This window comes from Pelobates fuscus, chromosome 2 (assembly GCF_036172605.1).
Source record: "Pelobates fuscus isolate aPelFus1 chromosome 2, aPelFus1.pri, whole genome shotgun sequence".
Classification (NCBI taxonomy): Eukaryota; Metazoa; Chordata; class Amphibia; order Anura; family Pelobatidae; genus Pelobates; species Pelobates fuscus.
In genome coordinates, this window is record NC_086318.1 from 20,526,078 (window position 1) to 20,545,184 (window position 19,107).

Below are 19,107 nucleotides of genomic sequence, written 5' to 3' on the forward strand. Positions count from 1 at the left end.
ACTCTCTATTCCTATAGAATACCTCACAGTTTACAGATGGTGATACTCGCTATTCCTATAGAATACCTCACAGTTTAAAGATAGTGATACTCGCTATCCCTATAGAATAACTCACAGTTTACAGATAGTGATACTCGCTATTCCTATAGAATACCTCACAGTTTACAGATAGTGATACTCGCTATTCCTATAGAATACCTCACAGTTTACAGATAGTGATACTCCCTATTCCTATAGAATACCTCACAGTTTACAGATAGTGATACTCGCTATTCCTATAGAATACCTCACAGTTTACAGATAGTGATACTCAATATTCCTATAGAATACCTCACAGTTTATAGATAGTGATACTCGCTATTCCTATAGAATACCTCACAGTTTACAGATAGTGATACTCGCTATTCCTATAGAATACCTCACAGTTTACAGATAGTGATACTCGCTATTCCTATAGAATACCTCACAGTTTACAGATAGTGATACTCGCTATTCCTATAGAATACCTCACAGTTCACAGATAGTGATACTCGTTATTCCTATAGAATACCTCACAGTTTAGAGATGGTGATACTCGCTATTCCTATAGAATACCTCACAGTTAACAGATAGTGATACTCGTTATTCCTATAGAATACCTCACAGTTTGCAGATAGTGATACTCGTTATTCCTATAGAATACCTCACAGTTACAGATAGTGATACTCGCTATTCCTATATAATACCTCACAGTTTACAGATAGTGATACTCGCTACTCCTATAGAATACCTCACAGTTTACAGATAGTGATACTCGCTATTCCTATAGAATACCTCACAGTTTACAGATAGTGATACTCGTTATTCCTATAGAATACCTCACAGTTTACAGATAGTGATACTCGCTATTCCTATAGAATACCTCACAGTTTACAGATAGTGATACTCGTTATTCCTATAGAATACCTCACAGTTTACAGATAGTGATACTCGCCACTCCTATAGAATACCTCACAGTTTACAGATAGTGATACTCGCTATTCCTATAGAATACCTCACAGTTTACAGATAGTGATACTCATTATTCCTATAGAATACCTCACAGTTTAGAGATAGTGATACTCGCTATTCCTATAGAATACCTCACAGTTTATAGATAGTGATACTCGTTATTCCTATAGAATACCTCACAGTTTAGAGATGGTGATACTCGCTATTCCTATAGAATACCTCACAGTTAACAGATAGTGATACTCATTATTCCTATAGAATACCTCACAGTTTATAGATAGTGATACTCAATAATCCTATAGAATACCTCACAGTTTACAGATAGTGATACTCGCTATTCCTATAGAATACCTCACAGTTTACAGATAGTGATACTCGCTATTCCTATAGAATACCTCACAGTTTATAGATAGTGATACTCGTTATTCCTATAGAATACCTCACAGTTTAGAGATGGTGATACTCGCTATTCCTATAGAATACCTCACAGTTAACAGATAGTGATACTCATTATTCCTATAGAATACCTCACAGTTTATAGATAGTGAGACTCAATAATCCTATTGAATACCTCACAGTTTACAGATAGTGATACTCGCTATTCCTATAGAATACCTCACAGTTTACAGATAGTGATACTCGTTATTCCTATAGAATACCTCACAGTTTAGAGATGGTGATACTCGCTATTCCTATAGAATACCTCACAGTTTACAGATAGTGATACTCGCTATTCCTATAGAATACCTCACAGTTTACAGATAGTGATACTCATTATTCCTATAGAATACCTCACAGTTTAGAGATAGTGATACTCGCTATTCCTATAGAATACCTCACAGTTTATAGATAGTGATACTCGTTATTCCTATAGAATACCTCACAGTTTAGAGATGGTGATACTCGCTATTCCTATAGAATACCTCACAGTTAACAGATAGTGATACTCGTTATTCCTATAGAATACCTCACAGTTTACAGATAGTGATACTCGTTATTCCTATAGAATACCTCACAGTTTACAGATAGTGATACTCGCTATTCCTATAGAATACCTCACAGTTTACAGATAGTGATACTCATTATTCCTATAGAATACCTCACAGTTTACAGATAGTGATACTCGCTATTCCTATAGAATACCTCAAAGTTTACAGATAGTAATACTCGTTATTCCTATAGAATACCTCACAGTTTACAGATAGTGATACTCGCTATTCCTATAGAATACCTCATAGTTTACAGATAGTGATACTCGTTATTCCTATAGAATACCTCACAGTTTAGAGATGGTGATACTCGCTATTCCTATAGAATACCTCACAGTTAACAGATAGTGATACTCGTTATTCCTATAGAATACCTCACAGTTTGCAGATAGTGATACTCGTTATTCCTATAGAATACCTCACAGTTTACAGATAGTGATACTCGCTATTCCTATAGAATACCTCACAGTTAACAGATAGTGATACTCGTTATTCCTATAGAATACCTCACAGTTTACAGATAGTGATACTCGTTATTCCTATAGAATACCTCACAGTTTACAGATAGTGATACTCGCTATTCCTATAGAATACCTCACAGTTAACAGATAGTGATACTCGTTATTCCTATAGAATACCTCACAGTTTATAGATAGTGATACTCAATAATCCTATAGAATACCTCACAGTTTACAGATAGTGATACTCGCTATTCCTATAGAATACCTCACAGTTTATAGATAGTGATACTCATTATTCCTATAGAATACCTCACAGTTTACAGATAGTGATACTCGCTATTCCTATAGAATACCTCACAGTTAACAGATAGTGATAGTCGTTATTCCTATAGAATACCTCACAGTTTACAGATAGTGATACTCGCTATTCCTATAGAATACCTCACAGTTTATAGATAGTGATACTCGCTATTCCTATAGAATACCTCACAGTTAACAGATAGTGATACTCGTTATTCCTATAGAATACCTCACAGTTTACAGATAGTGATACTCTGTATTCCTATAGAATACCTCACAGTTTAGAGATGGTGATACTCGCTATTCCTATAGAATACCTCACAGTTTACAGATAGTGATACTCGTTATTCCTATAGAATACCTCACAGTTTACAGATAGTGATACTCGCTATTCCTATAGAATACCTCACAGTTAACTGATAGTGATACTCGTTATTCCTATAGAATACCTCACAGTTTATAGATAGTGATACTCGCTATTCCTATAGAATACCTCACAGTTTACAGATGGTGATACTCGCTATTCCTATAGAATACCTCACAGTTTATAGATAGTGATACTCGCTATTCCTATAGAATACCTCACAGTTAACAGATAGTGATACTCGTTATTCCTATAGAATACCTCACAGTTTACAGATAGTGATACTCGTTATTCCTATAGAATACCTCACAGTTTAGAGATGGTGATACTCGCTATTCCTATAGAATACCTCACAGTTTACAGATAGTGATACTCGTTATTCCTATAGAATACCTCACAGTTTACAGATAGTGATACTCGCTATTCCTATAGAATACCTCACAGTTAACAGATAGTGATACTCGTTATTCCTATAGAATACCTCACAGTTTATAGATAGTGATACTCGCTATTCCTATAGAATACCTCACAGTTTACAGATAGTGATACTCGCTATTCCTATAGAATACCTCACAGTTTACAGATAGTGATACTCGCTATTCCTATAGAATACCTCACAGTTTACAGATAGTGATACTCGTTATTCCTATAGAATACCTCACAGTTTACAGATAGTGATACTCGTTATTCCTATAGAATACCTCACAGTTTAGAGATGGTGATACTCTCTATTCCTATAGAATACCTCACAGTTTACAGATGGTGATACTCGCTATTCCTATAGAATACCTCACAGTTTATAGATAGTGATACTCGCTATTCCTATAGAATACCTCACAGTTTACAGATGGTGATACTCGCTATTCCTATAGAATACCTCACAGTTTACAGATAGTGATACTCGCTATTCCTATAGAATACCTCACAGTTAACAGATAGTGATACTCGCTATTCCTATAGAATACCTCACAGTTTACAGATAGTGATACTCGCTATTCCTATAGAATACCTCACAGTTTATAGATAGTGATACTCGCTATTCCTATAGAATACCTCACAGTTTAGAGATGGTGATACTCGCTATTCCTATAGAATACCTCACAGTTTACAGATAGTGATACTCGTTATTCCTATAGAATACCTCACAGTTTATAGATAGTGATACTCGCTATTCCTATAGAATACCTCACAGTTAACAGATAGTGATACTCGTTATTCCTATAGAATACCTCACAGTTTACAGATAGTGATACTCGCTATTCCTATAGAATACCTCACAGTTTACAGATAGTGATACTCGCTATTCCTATAGAATACCTCACAGTTTAGAGATGGTGATACTCACTCTTCCTGTGTATTTGGGGTCACGCGGCTAACAGATGTCAAGCTATCGGACCATGGCATCTGGTCGGCCATCCCCGGCTGTCCGAATTGGTGATCTGTGAGGCCAAGGTCTGGGTCTGGTAGACCTAATGAGAGAGAAGAGAAAAAAATGATATAATAATCTAGAGAATAATTAACCATCACCACATAAACCATGGAAGTTAATTGTCCCCCACATCTGAAATAGACAGAGGGTACTTCTGTTTTAAGGGGGACACACAGCATATGGCCATATGGTGGAACCAAATCGCCATATTTATCCTTAGATAGGCATTTTAGTAGCCTTCTTTGTGTTATATATTTTTTGTAGTCTGAGTGCGCCACAACTATTTATTCTCTAATTTATGAAGTTTGGTCACTGCGGCAGCACCTTTCATGCACAATGCAGGTCTCGGGTGTGCCCCCAATCCTTTCTCTGTACACAGGAGATGTGTCAGGGGACATTTGTAGCTGATACTAAGGTTTATAAACATACACAGGGGGCATGGACACTTTTATGAAGTAGCTCTCGACCATCTCCAGTTCCTATTGGAGCGACAAGCAGGATATCCCAGGCAAAATGAACCAGTCACTGGATATAATGGTCTACATTTACACAAACAAGGATTTTGGTTTTATTTCCAATGCTTATTACCATTGCTAGATCTCTTGTCTGTAGCCTTTGCAAGCCCTCCCCTTCTAACCCCGCCCAGACTTTCTGTGGCTGTCCAATCACAGACTCAATGAGAAGTCTGGGCAATTGCTGCCTGTTGAGTTTAGCTCCACTAACCTAACCAAACCAGGAAGTTACAGGGCCGGTTCTCTGATTGACAGCAATGGGCATGTAACAAGGTAATAAAAAAAATAAAAATTATAAAAGTGGCCATTTCTGTTAAAATCTGCAGTTTTTGTAAAATAATTTTTTTAAAAAGGACACACTCTTCACACATAAAGCAGCAAACCGAAGTGCTTTAGGTGTTTGGAATCGCCGTAGACATATTAATGTATTTCTGAGGGGTGTTATCAGATTGTTTTGTTCTAAAAAGTGGGGCAATCACCATGGAAACAAGTAGAACCAACAGGCTTCCATTGGTGACTCTTCCCCTTTTACATTTTTGCACCACTTTTTAGAACAGAATACTTTGATAAATCTCCACCATGCTCTCTATACAAGTGGAAGCTGCTATGGCCTATCCATTCTATATATCCTATATAAGAAATGTCCAAACTTGGACCCGTGGGTGTTGTTGGGTTACAATCCCCATATCTCTGTTTGCCAGGCACGATTTGCTTTTCTATATTATAGCCTTGCTATAATTCAGCCACTACGCTATGTGTTTCCTATTCAGGGTTAATTAGTATACACTTACCTTTACTCTCATTACAGATTTACAGTGTAAGTCAGAGTAAGAGTAAGTTTAAAAGGACAGAGCAGGAAATAAGAAATTATTAACTAAACAGAATTTGCCATAAGGGACGTTTAAACATTAGATCTCTCTTTATAGGAAGTGTTTAGGAAGGCTGTGCAGGTCACATGCAGGGAGGTGTGGCTAGAGCTGTATAAATAGTGATTTAACTCCTAAATGGCAGAGAATTGAGCAGTGAGACTGCAGGGGCATGATCTATACACCAAAACGCCTTCATTAGGCTAAAGTTGTTTTGTTGCCTATAGTGTCCCTTTAAGTACACATTAGCATGTGAGTTATGTGAGAGGTTTGCTGTGATTTTAGCAGGTGAGCTTACAGTCGATGTCCGGCTTGTAGCACTACTAAGAAGCACATGTGTCTAGAGTATTATATCCAGTTAGTTATGTTTATAAATTATTTATGATTACCATACTCCATGCAGCCACCAGAGAATGAAGTGCAGGTCTAATATATATTTTTAAGAGGTAACTAAAGGCACCCAGAACCACTTTATCTCAGCGAGGTGTCTTAGGCACAGTGCCTCTGCATTTGAAACATTGCTATTTTGCAAGAACAGCAATGTTTTCGTAGCAGGGTTAACACACCTCTAGTGACTGTTTTCCTGACAGCCACTTGGGGCACTTCCGATACTATAACCGAGAGCATTTGATTAGCTCAGTGCATTGTGATGCATGCACGCTTGCCTTCCAAATCTTCCCCATGGATTAAGATTGATGATCTCAGCCACAGAGACAGGACGTCCATGGCAATATCAGCGTGGCAATGGAGATGAGGTTAGTAAAACTCATCTTTTTAATTCATTCTGGGATGGGAGGGGGGCTGGGGGGAGCTTAATATAAATATGTAGTCCAGCAATGTAGCGTTATACGTTTGTTTTCCTAATGCTATAGTGTTCATTTAAGGTTGGCCATCTGTGTTCTGTATGCTAAGTGTATATTTAAAATTATATGTGGGTTGTTTAGGTCATCCAAGAAGAACGTGCCACAATCTCAAAAATAGAAGTTGGCTCAACTAGGATTAGTGTTTAAAATTGAGGTTGACACAGACACACGCCATGATAGCTCATCCAAAAAGCAATTTCTACATCCTGATCTGGGCACAGAACATGTAAAGAATGCTAAGATATTGCTTGCTGCATGCCACATAGAATTAAAAAACAAAACCACTGTTCTAGGGGGGCTCTTGTAGCTATGAGAACACTAGACTGAAGAGCTTACAATTTAATGAATGTTAAGTTTAAAGGAACACTATAGTGATAGGAATACAAGCTATAGTGCTTGAGTAGCTGTTTAGGTGACCGGCCACCCTCAGATTAATATAAAAATTTAGTTACCTTTTCTCCATTCCCACGCAGTGTAGGAAGCACCTCTAGTGGCCGTCTGAGTGACTATGCCTAGAGGTGTAACTAGCTAGCAATGTAAACAACGCCTTTTCTCTGAAAAGGGAGCATTTACAACGAAAATCCTGCAGAGACAAGCTACAGACACCAGAACCACTACATTAAGCTGTAGTAGTTCTGGTGACTCTAGTGTCCCTTTAATAATGTTACAATCTGCAAAAAACAGGACTAAGTCATCCTTCCACGCTACCTGATTTTTAAGGAGGAAGAAGGGTCCCTTTGGTCGGGAAAGAAGTAAAATAAATGTGACTGGTTTGCAAACTAGGCTGGGGATGTCAGACTAATGGTGAAGCTTACTGGAACATTTAATTAGTAAGCAAGTCGGCTCTCTTATTCTGCAGAGCCACTCACTTAACCTTGCAAGAATCAAGCCTTTTCTCCCTCGCAATCTCAAAGAAGATTTCATTCAAAGAAAGACACTTCTTGGATTTGGGGAGCACGAAAACGTGTCCTAAAAATATAGAAACTCGGGATTGTTTTCGGAGTATTTGGAAGCATTATTGGATCATTTAGGGTCCGGATTCACCTGCAAGGAAGGACACGCTAACAAACACATATGTAGACAAGTCACATTTTCGATTTCCATTTGGAACTTCATATGCAAAGCATGTTTACAAAGCAGCTTTAAGGCTGACAGGTTTAAGATCCCTTGTGGCCGACTCTGCGTTCAGGTCTTTATCATACACATTGCATAATAATGACATAATAAGCTTGGAATGCATTTACACACATCTGACACACACAATTAGCTGCACACGCTAATCGTGGCTTTCCAGAGGCTTGCTAAGCAACGGCTCAATCCGCTGCCAGTATACAGGATAGCCAGGATTTATTTACTTTAACTATGTATGTGCCGGAATACTAAATAATACCAAATAAAGCTTAGTGAGGCCGTAGAACATGAGAGCAGGATATGAATTGGGCAGTGTAAGACTGATGGGAACAGTGCGTGTAGCCCAGAAGAAAACTTAAAGGCTAGTAGTCAAGGGATGACTAGTCAGTAGTCAGGGGATGACTGGCAGTTTTCGGGGCAAGCACAAGGGAATGGCTAATTGTGTGACTAAATTAACCCATCACTGATCATCTGTATGCATGTACGTAGCATGGGGAGGGGGGCAATAGCTCTGCTGCCGCCATTGCCAGCCCTCCCCTGTTCCCCTGCTAGCAGTCTTAGAGAAAGGGTCGTAGATACCTGTAATAGCTTTATAGTGGTAATAGAGGTCTGACCCTGGAAAGTCCGGGGAATTTTGTCATAGAATCTTTGCCTTATAAACAAAACAATTTGTGGGAAAATGGCCAGTTGCATTAGCTTTTTCCTTGCACCTGTTGCATCTTCACAGCTAATGGGAAGGACGCCTTCTGTTAATAAATAAATGCTGTATATGTGAGCCACCCTCAGAGTGTGCGATATTAACATGGACACATCCCCCAGTTTGTACAAGATCTTGTATAGTGTGTACATATGTACTTAAGGTTATTCTCTAAAATGAGAATTTAAACGGAATCAATACATTTTTAAATTCAAGGTTACAAAAAGCCGAAGTGTGAACATTCTCTAAACCAGTTTTGCTTCCTGTACGGCTACGTTGGCATTACATTTGAAATTCACTTTGAATTCTCACTTTAGTTAATAACCCTGACAGCGTGATTATATTGCAGTCTCATTAACAGGTGAAATGGCAATGTCAAAAATCAATATCAATGGAGAAAAATGAATCGTATCCTCAAAATCAACTTCATTGAATAGCCCACTTAAACATTATTGTACTATATTGTAAAACATAATTATCCCAGTTTTATTTTTTATTTATTTATATCCTGCCTGTCTCTGTTAGATTTGATAGTTGGAGGGCTGTTTATGAACTTGTGCATTCTATTAACGAAAACCTTCCTGTACAATTTCCTTGCTCTTGGCAAAATATGCATTTTATAAAACAGAGAGCACATCTCCCTGCAGGAGCAGTGAGTAAACATTACTGTCGTACTGTTTGTCTTAAATCTGTCTGGAGTCACAACTCTCGGTTGATCAGAAGGGAACCCGATAGATGGACAAAAAAGTGTTCAACCTTCTAAATTGAACTTTAGTTTCAAAACATGCCAACAACTACTGACCACTAATGTTTAGCTTGGATTTTTCTATAATAGTCTAGCGGTGGTCTTTACTTGACCTACTGACAGTTTTTGTATTCTGTTGCATAATGTAAAGATGGTAGGTACTCTTGGTATCTCTTACCTGGATCTGTCTGGAAGGATGTAGCCCCCAGCACAGCTCCTCGACTCTGCTCTGGCGTTAGTCCTGAACGAGGACTGGTGTCATTGGGTGCAGGAAAAGGGTTCAGCTCCATATGCATGGAGTCCAGAGAGTCGCAGAACCCAAACGGAGACTGACTGGTGCTCATGCCGTTAAAATCTGGAGAGAATGGACAGCAGAGCAATAGGGATTCAATACTTGGACAACAACCCAGAAACAGGAATACATGGCACAGACATTATATTGGGGGTATCTCTTTCAAGTTGTCATTGCAGGCACACCCACGCTCAGGGCAGGGGTTCACGGTGAGAAGCCAGTCAAGCATGGGATAACGAAGAGGGCAATCAGAATAACAAATGTGTTTGTTAAATTCATGATTAATTAATGGTCAAAGCATTGGCTGGCAAAACATGTTATTTATTAGAATAATATTCCCTGGCTGTGTCAGACCACCCCCGCTCCACCAACCAGGATTTTACAACTACAGGCTGTAGGCTAGAACTCACAGCACACTCAGCCAGCCTTCTAAAAATTAAACAAGCTTAAAGAGATAAAATATCTAATGTTTTGCACTTAGTGATGGCAACTTTTGTTTTGTCAGTAAATTCATACCCTGGGCAATTAGTGTGTTGCTGTGTCTCGTATCATTAAAGCATTCTCTCATCATTTTTCTCCAAAATTCAATGCCAGGTTTTGAGATTTCCTAACTTTGGTTATCTGACTGATGGGAGTCAGAGTGCGAGTCAGCTGCTGGCCTGTCATTTACCCCAATTTTGTGCAATATAGTAACGTCCTTTAAATATGTGACCTTAACTTTTGGTCTGATGGCTTTTCAATGTTTATTTATTACTCTCAAATTGATAAAGGAAATGCACGCAGAATCCTGATTTGCTATTACACACTATATAGAAGCTTGTCTAAACAGGGCTGTCCTGCCTCCTTTGTCTCTCAGTAAAACTTGTACGTTTTGTTTACCTATTGTACAGCGCTATAAAATATGTTGATGTTTTGGAAATTAAAATAAAGCATGGTAATAAATGAGTCTGCTTGCTTTGAATTCGCCACTTCCTAGTTGCTCCATTAGCCAATAGGAAGCTGAAATGGCCCGAACACCCACGCGCTGGACCTTAATGAATGCATTGAGAGAGGTAAACAGGCTCCCTTCCAGACGTACAGTTGGCAAACAATTTGCTTCCGCGAAGCCCATTAAAAACACAAGCAGAATATGTCGTCTCATCTCTGCAGTCTTCTCCGACTTTGGAAGCTATTCAACATTTATTTCTCCTCGGACCAGAGCATGAAAAAACTTGCCTTAAAATTCTTTATGCATTCCTATTTGCTCCCCCTCCTCTGCTAAAATATTGTATTTAAGGAATATTAACCCCAAGTGGCTGGTAAGAGGGTACAATCGGAACAGAGCAGTGTTCCAGTACTTCTCAACTGCCCCTGTTTAACCAGGATAGTCCCTATGAGGAACCCAAATAAATCACATGTCCCTCTTTCCTATCATGATGGCACTCTTTTCTAATAATGCCATAATTCTATAGTGTACGAGTGTATAACGGAGTTTCATTTATACATATAAACTGTCATTAAAGGACCACTCTAGTGCCAGGAAAGCATACTCGTTTTCCTGGCACTAGAGTGCCCTGAGGGTGCCCCCACCCTCAGGGACCCCCTCCCGCCCGGCTCTGGAAAGGGGAAAGGGGTTAAATCTTACCTTTTTCCAGCGCTGGGCGGAGAGATCTCCTCCTGCTCTCCTCCTCCGATCCTCCTCTTCTCCTCCCCGTCGGCTGAATGCGCACGCGCAGCAAGAGCTGCGCGCGCATTCAGCCGGTCACATAGGAAAGCATTCATAATGCTTTCCTATGGACGCTGGCGTGCTCTCACTGTGAAAATCACAGTGAGAAGCACGCAAGCGCCTCTAGCGGCTGTCAATGAGACAGCCACTAGAGGACATAGGGGGAAGGCTTAACCCATTCATAAACATAGCAGTTTCTCTGAAACTGCTATGTTTATGAAAAAATGGGTTAACCCTAGAAGGACATGGCACCCAGACCACCTCATTAAGCTGAAGTGGTCTGGGTGCCTAGAGTGGTCCTTTAAAGGAACACTATAGTCACCTAAATTACTTTAGCTAAATAAAGCAGTTTTAGTGTATAGATCATTCCCCTGCAATTTCACTGCTCAATTCACTGTCATTTAGGAGTTAAATCACTTTGTTTCTGTTTATGCAGCCCTAGCCACACCTCCCCTGGCTATGATTGACAGAGCCTGCATGAAATAAAAAAACTGGTTTCACTTTCAAACAGATGTAATTTACCTTAAATAATTGTATCTCAATCTCTAAATTGAACTTTAATCACATACAGGAGGCTCTTGCAGGGTCTAGCAAGCTATTAACATAGCAGGGGATAAGAAAATCTTAATTAAACAGAACTTGCAATAAAGAAAGCCTAAATAGGGCTCTCTTTACAGGAAGTGTTTATGGAAGGCTGTGCAAGTCACATGCAGGGAGGTGTGACTAGGGTTCATAAACAAAGGGATTTAACTCCTAAATGGCAGAGGATTGAGCAGTGAGGCTGCACGGGCATGTTCTATACGCCAAAACTGCTTCATTAAGCTAAAGTTGTTCAAGTGACTATAGTGTCCCTTTAAAACGTACAGTAATCTGTAATTTATACGGTCATTAAAACTCACAGTAATCTGTAATATATACGGTCATTAAAACTCACAGTAATCTGTGATATATACGGTCATTAAAACGTACAGTAATCTGTGAAATATACGGTCATTAAAACGTACAGTAATCTGTGATATATACGGTCATTAAAACGTACAGTAATCTGTGATATATGCGGTCATTAAAACTCACAGTAATCTGTGATATATCCGGTCATTAAAACGTACAGTACTCTGTAATATATACGGTCATTAAAACTCACAGTAATCTGTGATATATACGGTCATTAAAACGTACAGTAATCTGTGATATATACGGTCATTGAAACGCACAGTAATCTGTGATATATATACGGTCATTAAAACGTACAGTAATCTGTAATATATATACGGTCATTAAAACGTACAGTAATCTGTGATATATACGGTCATTAAAACGTACAGTAATCTGTGATATATACGGTCATTAAACCGTACAGTAATCTGTGATATATACGGTCATTAAAACTCACAGTAATCTGTGATATATACGGTCATTAAAACGTACAGTACTCTGTAATATATACGGTCATTAAAACTAACAGTAATCTGTGATATATACGGTCATTAAAACGTACAGTAATCTGTAATATATACGGTCATTAAAACATACAGTAATCTGTGATATATACGGTCATTAAAACGTACAGTAATCTGTGATATATACGGTCATTAAAACGTACAGTAATCTGTGATATATACGGTCATTAAAACGTATAGTAATCTGTAATATATACGGTCATTAAAACTCACAGTAATCTGTGATATATACGGTCATTAAAACTCACAGTAATCTGTGATTTATACGGTCATTAAAACGTACAGTAATCTATGATATATACGGTCATTAAAACGTACAGTAATCTGTAATATATACGGTCATTCAAACGTACAGTAATCTGTGATATATACGGTCATTAAAACTCACAGTAATCTGTGATATATACGGTCATTCAAACGTACAGTAATCTGTAATATATACGGTCATTCAAACGTACAGTAATCTGTGATATATACGGTCATTAAAACGTACAGTAATCTGTAATATATACAGTCATTAAAACGTACAGTAATCTGTGACATATACGGTCATCAAAACTCACAGTAATCTGTGATATATACGGTCATTAAAACGTACAGTAATCTATGATATATACGGTCATTAAAACGTACAGTAATCTGTGATATATACGGTCATTAAAACGTACAGTAATCTGTAATATATACGGTCATTAAAACGTACAGTAATCTGTGATATATACGGTCATTAAAACGTACAGTAATCTGTAATATATACAGTCATTAAAACGTACAGTAATCTGTGATATATACGGTCATTAAAACGTATAGTAATCTGTAATATATACGGTCATTAAAACTCACAGTAATCTGTGATATATACGGTCATTAAAACTCACAGTAATCTGTGATATATACGGTCATTAAAACGTACAGTAATCTATGATATATACGGTCATTAAAACGTACAGTAATCTGTAATATATACGGTCATTCAAACGTACAGTAATCTGTGATATATACGGTCATTAAAACTCACAGTAATCTGTGATATATACGGTCATTCAAACGTACAGTAATCTGTGATATATACGGTCATTAAAACGTACAGTAATCTGTTGCTAAACTACGGTAAACATGTTTGAAATCAGTCTGTGTAAATACTTTTGTCTTGTTTAAATGACAGTTTTAGTTCCATTGTTGGTTATTGGAAGCTAATTGCCTTACATTAAAGGTACTGGAATAGCCCCAGTCTGCCCCCCCCCCCCCCCCCCCCGGCCACCACTGGTTTTCTTGTAGGGGTTATGAGTCCAGTAGTTGCAGACACTGTCATTCATGAAAATACATGAAAGAATCGACTTTTATAATTTTCTTGGATAGTTAGTTTCATGTTTCTTCATGAATGAAGCCAATTGCAGTTGAGCTTGGAAGAATCTGTTGATAGAAATGGTGGGGAAGGGGGGGGGGGAGGAATTGGGGAGACAGTTTTCTAGCTACAACAATTATTGAAAAGTGTTGATTTATTAACTAACGAAGATCATAAAAGAGGAGCTCCATACAAGGAGAACAAACAGGCTGTCTGTGTGTTAAATTAATAGTTTTAATGCTCATCTGGGCTTTATATAATGTTAGTAATGTTAGTCTGTGCGTAGAACAGAACACTGCCCTCATTTTATTTTATATAAACAGTTGTCTCTAGAACTTAATATAAACTAATTACAAATGGTAGAATAATTCCCAGCAGTAGGATCTCTGCATCATGTTTACAGTAGCTCCATAGGTGTGAGGAGAGGCAACTGAAATATAATGCACAATGAGGTCTAGATCGGGCAGATAAATAGTACGATATATAAAATATATATATATATAAAATAAAAAAAGGCAAGTTCCATCAAATAATGAAGCAGGTTTCTTGTTTTGGTAAACGGTGCTTTAACAATGCAATCATCCCCAAAACATTGATTTAATTTGGAACAGCAACATTATTTAAAGAACTAAAAAGTAGATCAAACTATTGCCAATAAATTTAGCTGGCCGCAGTCAAGGATCCAGGAAACAGACACAGAATAAAAATTTAGGAGCCCATGCTGTAAAATATGAATCTCAAGGGATCAGTTCAGAGACATCGAGAGTGATGAAGGTCCTAGCCTTCCCCTTCGTCAATATAATCTATCACCAGCTGCCTACTCTTTTCGTTGGCCATTTATCTCGGTGTCCTCCAAAACGCAGACAAGGTTCATCCAACCTTTATATCATTCACTTTGTTCAAGCTCACAAATCAACGCAGTCATTACAAATGAAACGCAAACCTTAAAACAACAGACCCCAGGCATTCAAAATGATAATCAGGAAGGGAGAGATTTATTACGACATCATTCTTAGCGCGCCAGCGAAAAGAAAAACAGTGAAAAACTTTTTGAAGTGGACAAGGCTAAGCTCTGTAAGACCTGGAAGAATTATTTCTTCGCTGAGAGAGCTGAAATTTGATCGTATCTGTTTTCTAGCTTTATTTGGTCCCTTCATATTTAAGATTAGGCAAGAAACTCCATAATAAACGTATTTTCTTTTGGCATTTTTCATAGCTGCCCGCCATCCTGGAATGTCTCCATTTTGGCCCAATGTTTCATGAGCAAGAGAAAAAAATATCAAACAGAATGTGACGGCAGATAAGAACCATTCGGCCCATCTAGTCTGCCCAATTTTCTAAATACTTTCATTAGTCCCTGGCCTTATCTTATAGTTAGGATAGCCTTATGCCTATCCCACGCATGCTTAAACTCCTTTACTGTGTTAAACTCTACCACTTCAGCTAGAAGGCTATTCCATGCATCCACTACCCTCTCAGTAAAGTAATACTTCCTGATATTATTTTTAAACCTCTGTCCCTCTAATTTAAGACTATGTCCTCTTGTTGTGGTAGTTTTTCTTCTTTTAAATATAGTCTCCTCCTTTACTGTGCAATGTGTACAGACAGGAGCATGTCACATAATGCTTTGTATGGTAGTTTGCAGATACATTACATGTCAGAGTATCTTCTCGGAGCACAGTGATCTTAGGTGGGTTCCTTATAGTGGGAAATATAAAACAGGAATAGGAGGGTGCAGCAGTGGGTGAAGCCGGAGATGTGGAATGCCAGTGATACAGTTGGCACCAGTGATGGCTGCCCTATGCTGAAAGTTCTTTGGATGAGCTTGTGCATGCGCAGTAGCCTCGCACAGCTGCTAAGTCATCCAGTTAAACATTAGAACTTAGCTCATTGAGACATTTCTTTGATGTATGCAGAAATGCCTGGGATAGCGGGAACAGGAGTTCCAAATCTTGGTTTTCTTTATTCAGTGCTTCTCTGGGAGCCACATTTTCAAAGTTTGGCAGGATCCTGCTATGCGAGATGGCACTAATTGTGAGTCAGGGTGTCAGTCTGACAGCCATGGGATCCATATTAAATATATACATTATGGCTTTGTCCCCTGCTGGAAAATTTTCTGCGGTCACCTCTGTTGACAGCCACTTGATGGGTGGTTTAGAGAACATGTTTCTCTGAAAAGGCAGTGTTTAACGGATCAGTGCTCTAATACCACTTCATGAAATTAAATATTTTTAGTGCTTAGAGTGCCCCATTAAATAGTGTGCTATTAAAAAAAATATATATATTTATGGATTACTTTCGAGAACACAGATTGTGGTGATTGTTGGTTTGTATACAACTTGGTAATGAAAGCGTTCATGGTTACTCCAAGTACCATAACTACTGACTATACTCATTGGCGCCGTTCCCCAGTAGTGGGAGCAAACCGTTTTGCAATGATTTGCCTATTATCTGGGTCTCACTGGGTGCTGAGCCTCCTGCCATTCCACCTGATCTACATTCATCTACATAGACAGAGCTGCAGAACCAGATGACGATCCCACTGACCATTCATTGGCGGAGTGCGTCAGCCAATGCTTGAGACACCATGCACAGAATGGCCAGGATGGAATACTCGTTACACCTCTGGCAGCAATATAAAATATATATACATACCTTGCAGCAGTCTTTGCACCATCACCACTTTAACAAACTGAAGTGGTCTTGGTGCTTGGACTAAACCTATAAGGGTTGAAAGTGATAATTCATTTTTAGCATATTTTGGTCACATTTCTCCAGAAAAGGTTCTATAAGGCAATAAAAACACGTTGGCTTCTTTAATACACACTGTTAAGTCCAGCAGGTGTCCTGGCTACTGTGCCCGTTTGCAGAGGTGGCAATACTTCCGCCTTGCCAGGCATAGCCCCCTCTGTCCGCTCAGTCCCTCCGAACCCAGGCAGCGGAGCTGATTTCTCCAGTGTAGGTAATAGCTGATCAAGCTGGTCAAAGTTATCTGTAAACTGAAAAAAAGGGGAAAAAAGATCAAAGTTTATTATTTATAAACATACAAACATGCCTTACAGTGTGGCACTGGCTACATTATCACACTATGCTGCCCCCTATATAAAATCGCAGCAATTAGAATCCAGCGTCTTATCAATTAGAAATATAGCATTAACTTAGCAATTAAATGACAAAAACACGCTCTTATAATAAAAAAACAAATAGTACGAAATAATTCATGTTTTTATTACCTTTTTAAAATTTTAAAGAGAGCTACTTTTTACATTCTCACTATAGTTAGAGTAATGTACAATAAATAAATAAAAACAAACAAACTGTGAGATAATATGATTTAAAAGATCACCAAGAATATAAAGGTGATAAACCAGTGATAACCAATTGTAATACACAGGCTATAACGGCAATGCTGTGTAATTATAGGTGAGTTTTTACCTAAATCTATTATTAAGTTTTCAATTTGCTAAATTTGCTTAAATGCCCCTCAATTCACTGGTTACTTTGGGAATAAGTGAGTACGCCCTTAAGAATAAGTTATATGAACTATTCTTTTTATCTTTTTATACTGGCTTTAAAAAAATGTTTTTAAATGTTTATTACAAAAACGTTTATTTTTAAATGGTTGATGCAAGTACTGTATTGATTTTCATTAATGAATCTCACATTTTACGCTGCACAACTGTTCTTATTAATTCCTATATTTGAATTCCTATATTTATTTACAATCACTTGCAGTGTTTTAGAACAAAGTTCTTTTAGAAAGGACCATCTTAAGACACAAGATACAGACTGAAAATTTTAGCACAAAATATCGCAACAAGGATAATTCTCCAATTTAAATGGACACTATAGTCACCAAAACAACTTTAGCTTATTGAAGCAATTTTGGTGTATAGATCATTTCCCTGCAGTCTCACTGCTCAGTTCTCTGCCATTTAGGAGTTAAATCCCTTTGTTTATGAACCCTAGTCACACCTCCCTGCATGTGACTTGCACAGCCTTCCTGAACACTTCCTGTAAAGAGTCATCTAATGTTTACACTTCCATTATTGCAAATTATTTTTAATTTAAAAATGTATTATCCCCTGCACTGTTGATAGCTTGCTAGACCCCAGAGACGCATTCTGTGTATGATTAAAGTTCACTTTAGAGAGCAGGAAATAAGAACGTTTAAAGTAAGTTAAATCTAATTGAAAGTGACACCATTGTTTTTTTATCATGCATGGTGTTTGAGTCACAGCCAGGGGAGGTGTGGCTAGGGCTGCATGCACAGAAACAGAAGGGATTTCACTCCTAAATTGCAGAGATTTGAGCAGTGAGACTGCAGGATCATAATCTATACACTAATACGGCTTCCTTAAGCTAAAGTTATTTTGGTGACTATAGTGTCCCTTTAACTATACTCCCAGAAAGGCTGGTTTTACCTGAAGTGTGCAATTCCCTTTTTAATATTCCCGTAACCCCAATCGAATATGATAGCAAGGTAAATTTTCCAGTGAGGACAGCTGCCAATTCATTAATATTTTGATAGTTTCATACAAATTAAATAAAATTTCTATCTACCCTTTCGTAGGACAAGCGATATATTTCATAAAAACACACAGCTTACATGTGTGGCTTTAAAGAAGTTAAAAGTGTAGGTCCGATTTGAGCCCCAAAGTCTGGTTTGTGGGGAGAATCCTAGTCTTCTGATTCAACTGTGAGAATTAAATGCAGGAATTTATTATTCTGATCGCACAGCCTTTATTATATTGATTTTACGTATCTCTAAGAGCAGCAACGGGTGTTAAAGTTCCCAGCGCGTTTCGATTGCTGCATTAGAAGCGCTAAACACCCCCCAAGAGAGCAGTGATAAATTTGTTCGTGACCAACTGCAGCAACAACGCATGGAATGGTTGAGTGTTTTTTTTTTTTAGATATAGCTGAAGTGATCAAATCAAAAGGATGATTGAGCGTAT

The 19,107-nt window shown here is 38.1% G+C and overlaps 1 protein-coding gene across 6 annotated transcripts in view; it reads right to left on the reverse strand.

Moving 5' to 3' along the window:
• NCOA1 (nuclear receptor coactivator 1) overlaps positions 1-19,107 on the reverse strand; it is a 456,420-nt gene that overhangs the window by 37,562 nt on the left and 399,751 nt on the right. For all 6 annotated transcript variants that reach the window (XM_063441994.1, XM_063441997.1, XM_063441996.1 and 3 more), the window contains exons 11-13: positions 16,977-17,148; positions 9,526-9,702; positions 4,450-4,573 (exon numbers count right to left, since the gene is read on the reverse strand). In XM_063441994.1, coding sequence (XP_063298064.1) covers positions 4,450-4,573; positions 9,526-9,702; positions 16,977-17,148 — 473 coding nt within the window. The remainder of the gene's footprint in view (positions 1-4,449; positions 4,574-9,525; positions 9,703-16,976; positions 17,149-19,107) is intronic.